Below are 6,009 nucleotides of genomic sequence, written 5' to 3'. Positions count from 1 at the left end.
TCTAGGAAATTTGCACTCTTACGTAGGTGGTGTGCCGAGTGTGAATACAAAATACAAATCTAAAACAAATATTTTTATTGAAACCATTGTTTTCATATATAGGTACTGTGTGTATGCAAGAACTGGGTAGGTATACACTATAAATCACTTACCTACATTACTCAGTACCCCTAGGTACCCTAAACATATTCTAGAGTCCAGTCTAGTTTCATGGCCAGCAATAGAATTAAAGAATATCTGAATATGTATAGAGTACACACATACGTCCTAGTTTAGTACATAATAATTAATATGTGAATATTATACTTGAACTGATTAAATGCAGACTACTCGAAAGTATTTGAAAGGATTCTTATAAAAATATTTTAAGATTATAATTTTCCCCAACAAGATTTTTTGGATTATAATATTATGTGCAATTGAAAAAAAATCTGATATTAAAATGACATACTATAATATGTCAAATGTCAAAGAATAAAACGCATGCATTGATATTAATATACATATTATATATTACTATATTAGTATATTACCTATGGATAGATGTATAAAAAAATTGAATGTATTTTTTCAAACAATTATATCTCTGTCTAAAAGTTGTATATTATTGGAATCACATATATTCATTCGATCGAGGACAATTTAGTTTTAAAAAAACTTTATATAGTAATGACTAATAATTCATAATTTTCACGTTCCTTTTCCAGGAATACGTCTCTTTATCTAGGTATATGTACCTATAAAAACCTGAAATAAGTGCCTTTTGAAAAAAAAAACTAAACGTTATTGTTTGATTTAAAATCGATGGACAAAATTACCTTTTAAATTAAATCTAGAGTTAATTTAGAATGGGGTATTGGGGATGTAATGTATAAAATAGGAATAAGGGCCCCACATTTTTTACTTGCCCCGGGCCCCGCAAAACCTTGCGCCGGAACTGGAGTCAAGGACATAACTATTATGTCGCCCGTTCAAATATACGATAATCTATATACATTTATTATATTTTTATCATTTATATTATTATTTTCAAAAAACCCGGCAGTCGAACGGAATGTGTCGTTGTTGGTCCACCGCGCAGTCCGTACGTACACGTTGATACTTGAACTTGATAATAGTTAATAGATAAATAACCTCGGTTCCGATGTTGAGTGTAAAACTGTAAACTGTAACTGCAGTGTAAAATATTTATTATAGACTTTTAAAACTCGAAATAGGTAGGTAAGCAGAAGACGAGTAGACTACTTACCAAAAAGTCCAGTTATAGACGAATGATTGTATCCCGACGACTCGGGAATAGTAATAATTTATGTATTTATTTGTAAAAAATTTAATTACTCTAAAATATTTAAAAATATTTAAAATAAAATTAGCATCAGATTACTTGAAATTAAATGAAACGTATATATATATCAAAAACTTTCCGATGCTATTACTACATAAAAATATTTATTTAAATTAAAATTAAAATCCGTTCCCTAGTTATAATTAATAATAGACTACGTCTTCAATTCAATTAACTAGGTAAATAAATAATTATGTGCTGAAAACAAGTTCACTGTACGCTGAAGTAAAAAACTTTTGATTACGTTTTTTATACTTACCTGTGCGAAAACTTACCGTGTTAATAATATTAATTTCATTATTTTATATTATTTTGCAGCGTAATTACTATTTTCACATGATCAAGCACCTTATTGGAACAAATGGAACAATTAATTATTTATTGGAAATTTGGAAAATATTATTATCCGCCAGTTGGGTCGTTTTTAAAAATTATGCGCCCCGGAGCACTCATAAAACTCTATCCTATAATTTTGGATGACTGGGGGGGGGGGGATGTCCAGTGTTAAAAAAAAATTATAAATACTTATATAAATTTATAAAACATTAGGTACTTGTATTTTAAATAAAGAAACAAATTCCCTTTAGTTTCTACGGCATTATAAAAAAAAAGTTGGTCCAAATATATACCTTGCGCCCCCCCCCCCCCAAATTACGCCCCTGGAGTTAAGAACAATGAGCAGTACATAATAATATAGTGTACACCACAAATTAAGATATATCTTGATTCGTGGTGTGCACTAACTAAGTAAGGCAAGTAGACAGTACCTAGTCGCTCGCTACGCCTATATACCTACCAAGTCGGATCGCTAAACTCGAGGTTTTGAGTTACAACTTACAGATAAAAGTCATTATATCTTATTGTATAATATTATATAATAACCTGCCAAGAAGAGTTGTGCACGCTTATGTTCTTTAATCTTTAGTAATCGGTATCATCACTATACTTTTCACTTTCCTAATTTGGTTTAATATCACCACATCGAAGACGACCACGGTTGTATTTGTGTTTTCCTTAAAATAACTACTTATCGATTTAACTATCATATCTTTTCCACCTAATTCTGATTACTTGACAAATTTATTAATAGCCATATCGTGACATAAATTTAACTAATCGACAAAAGTATTCTTAATTTGGGCAGTAAATTATACACACATTGGCCGTAGGTCGCTCATTGGTCATTGACCCGGCAAAGAGAAGGATAGGTCAATATTATCAGTTGTAGGCCGCACATAGGACCAGTACCATGTAATATTATAATATAACCTATTACCTAGGTATCGTATAATTTTTTAATTTCTAATTAGATGCCTAACAATACATTTTAAAATATAAAATTTGTAGGTAGATACCTATGTATTTTAAATACACAACAATACCGTTAAATTCAAAAAATCATGAACACATCATAAGCAAAAGCTATAATTTTTTGCCACACCCAAAAATTTGTCATTCTGGGCATTTGCCCCTTTCACCCTCCTCTAAATGCGCTACTGTGACCGCTACCCGCACGTTGTATCTATATTATTTCTGTAGTGATAATCAGACTATACGGTGTGCGGATAACGATCGAAATAAAAACCGTCCTGATTTATACGGTCCTGTGTTTTAATTTCCTGCTACTTATTGTTTCAATATAATATAGTCTTATCCCATCCATTCCTATGCTTTATTATCTCGATTAATACGATTTTATATTAATACCGATCCACGTGTATAATATACTCAAAAATGTTGTCCTAATTTATTACAGTCCTGAGTAATATTTTCCTAATTTATACCGTTCCTGAAAAATACAGTTCCGCGTCATTATTTTACTGTTTTATATTTTCCTTAGTTAATACTGTTTAGAAAAATATCATTCCAAGAATATATTAATCGTTGAAAATATCATTCCTTTATTATACCATTCTTTTGAAATATCTTTCCCTACAAAAATCTAGTCCAGATAATTATTTTCCTGAAAAATACGCTTCTGTGTAAATATTTTCCTCGTTTATATGTGCTCCCGTTTACATATTGTGTTCAACGAGTCCTTGGGAAATTGTTCAAGTTCGTTAATAAAAGCAAATGTTTTAGGATCCAGCCAATTTAAATCTTTTAATAACATTTCATTAGGTACAAATCGTGATTTTATGCTATTAAGAATAGTATCTATAATAGAATAAGCATTTGACTTAAATTTTGTATAAAGTGTTATAGTTCTAACTTCATCTGAACACTTTTCTCCAGATAATGTTTTTTTTTTGGGAATACGCTTAATAGGAAAATCGTCTTGAATATCGATTAGGTCTTCTTCATCGAAAAATAAATTAATTTTTTCGGCAAAGGATTTGCATTTTCTATACAAAGAGTTTATGTAATTTTCATTTCTTTTTTTTTCAATTTTCTTTTGTAAAGTTTCAACCATATTCCAAGCTTGTAAATAGTTAATTGATTTAGTTTGCAAATACACTGATACGGGACTTGTTATTGTATATATATCAAGCAACAAATTAGCAATTAATATTATTTCAAATTTTGACCAATTAGTTATTAAAGATTTGGCCATGTATTTAGTCTGAACATTAAAATTTCCTTTGCAGACTGCAACTAAAAACTCTAGTAAAGTGACAAACTTACTATTTTCAACTTTTTTACTATCTTCAATTATCTGTACATCCATGATAGAAGACAGTGCTTTTTCTTTGCTCCACCACCTAGTGGCACCAATTTTTTGTAAGCGATAGAGTTTTCCATGTGCAGAATGTTTCTCTCCTGTTACATTCATCCATGTTGTCATTCGCTTATGAGAATCGGTTAAGAACACTGCTGATTGTTCAATTAACCCAAATAGATCTTCTGCCAACTGTAAATTATTTGTAGACTCACTCATTATCAAATTTAGAACATGACCCATACAGTGAGTATATATATAATATCTGGATTGACTTTTTTTAGATATGCCTGTAAACCATGATATGTTCCCTTCATATTCGCTGCTCCATCAAAAGAACATGCCACAATATCTTCAAGTAATAGTCCATGAAGTTTTAAATTATCTTCCAACAATTTAAAAAGCGCTATACCACTAGAATCTTTACAAATTACTAAACTTAGTAATCGTTCTTGTACGATTCCATTAAAAATATAACGAACACAAATTGCAAGCTGGTCCATAGTGCTCACGTCTTGAGTACTATCAATCATTATGCTAAATTTCTTACATTCAACAATTTCTTTAATAATTTTTCTTTGAATAGCTCCTCCTATGGACATAATCAATTTTTCGTTAACAAAGTGTTTTGATAAAAAAGTTACCATACATCCTCGGCCTTTTTTGTTTTTGTTTTTGTCACTTAGTATAACTGATTTATCTACGTGTTGTCCTAGAATTGTATCATATTTTGCCACAAGTTTAACAAGTTCTAAAAAGTTTCCATGGTTTAAACTATTATCAGTTAATGAATGAGCAGCTTCATGCTTTCCACGATATGGTATACCCTGTTTCCCAATAAATAAAACTATATCAATCAAACGCTTTAACATTTGTCTTCGGATTTCTACTTCTTGGGCTCTTTTAGCCATAACATCTCGATTTAATATTGACTGAATATCTTTGTTTAATTTAAAACGACAACATTATTTTCCAAAACTTTCATTATACTATTAAACATATCTTGTGCCTTATGTCCTTGATTAAGTAAAAAATTTAAAAATCTTTCAACGGGTTAAGAGCCTTCCATGAACCGAAATACTACAGTTAGTTGATCGACGTGACCTTCATCAGGTGTAGAATCTAGAGAAATAGAATAATATTTTGATATTTTTATGCGTGTCACTATCGCATTTAGAACTTGATGACCCATACATTGTATTAACTGTTCACAAATATTTGATGACAAATAATTAGTGTTACCACTCCCACAATTCCCTTTTTCTTGAATGTGCTTTTTCAAGAAATCGTCATATTCTGCTAAGAGTTCGAGTAAACCAAGGTAGTTTCCATTACTTAGAGATCCTACTAGTTCATCATCTCCTCTTAAAGCCAATCCACGTTTACATAAAAATTTAATAACACTTATAAGTCTGGTCAAAATTGTTTTCCAATATGATTTTTCTTGCTCCACTTGTTTTTGAAGTTCTGTATCAATACGTCCCAACATTTCTGATCGAAGTCCAAATGCAATAAATGAATTTAGATGATTTTTTGAAGTCTCATGCTCAATTAGACGATCACTGGAGTTTTTCCAATTAGAAAATCCTTCAGTTGTGAATTGTGTACGAGATGAAGTTGAAGACATTAATTTACATATAGAACAATAAAGACGACCGTTGGAAGGGGAAAAACATAACCATATTCGATTAATAAAATCACCGTTCTTGTGTTTTCTCTTGAACATTCCAGTGTGACACTTACGAGTCCATTTATCAGCACTATTTTTTTGTATAAATGATTTTTTTTTTAACAATTCTTCATCACAATTTTGTAAATCTATTATGCCTCTCTTAATCCAATAATCAACATATTTTGATACATTTTCTGGCCATAATCCAATATCTGTTGTCATTTCATTTGGTGTATTTTGAGTAATTTCAAAGTTATCTAAAGTACTCGTATCCAAGTATTCTTCGTCAGCTGTGGAAGTTGCATTTAGACAAATTTGAGTGTCTATTACCGA

The 6,009-nt window shown here is 30.5% G+C and overlaps 1 protein-coding gene across 1 annotated transcript; it reads right to left on the bottom strand.

Moving 5' to 3' along the window:
* Window positions 1–4,231: 4,231 nt before the first annotated feature.
* On the bottom strand, window positions 4,232–4,915 carry LOC107883147. The gene has a single exon (XM_016802664.1). It carries the CDS (start codon window positions 4,913–4,915, stop codon window positions 4,232–4,234), a length of 684 nt encoding a protein of 227 aa, XP_016658153.1.
* Between the last annotated feature and the right edge of the window lie 1,094 nt (window positions 4,916–6,009).

The sequence above is a fragment of the Acyrthosiphon pisum genome, unplaced genomic scaffold, assembly GCF_005508785.2.
Source record: "Acyrthosiphon pisum isolate AL4f unplaced genomic scaffold, pea_aphid_22Mar2018_4r6ur Scaffold_92;HRSCAF=459, whole genome shotgun sequence".
NCBI lineage: Eukaryota > Metazoa > Arthropoda > Insecta > Hemiptera > Aphididae > Acyrthosiphon > Acyrthosiphon pisum.
The sequence above is the reverse complement of the archived record's forward strand: the minus strand, read 5'-3'. Positions and strand labels throughout refer to the sequence as shown.

Excerpts from the sequence above, each read along its gene's own strand:
- LOC107883147 (XM_016802664.1), bottom strand. The coding sequence starts at position 4,915 with ATGGCTAAAAGAGCCCAAGAAGTAGAAATCCGAAGACAAATGTTAAAG.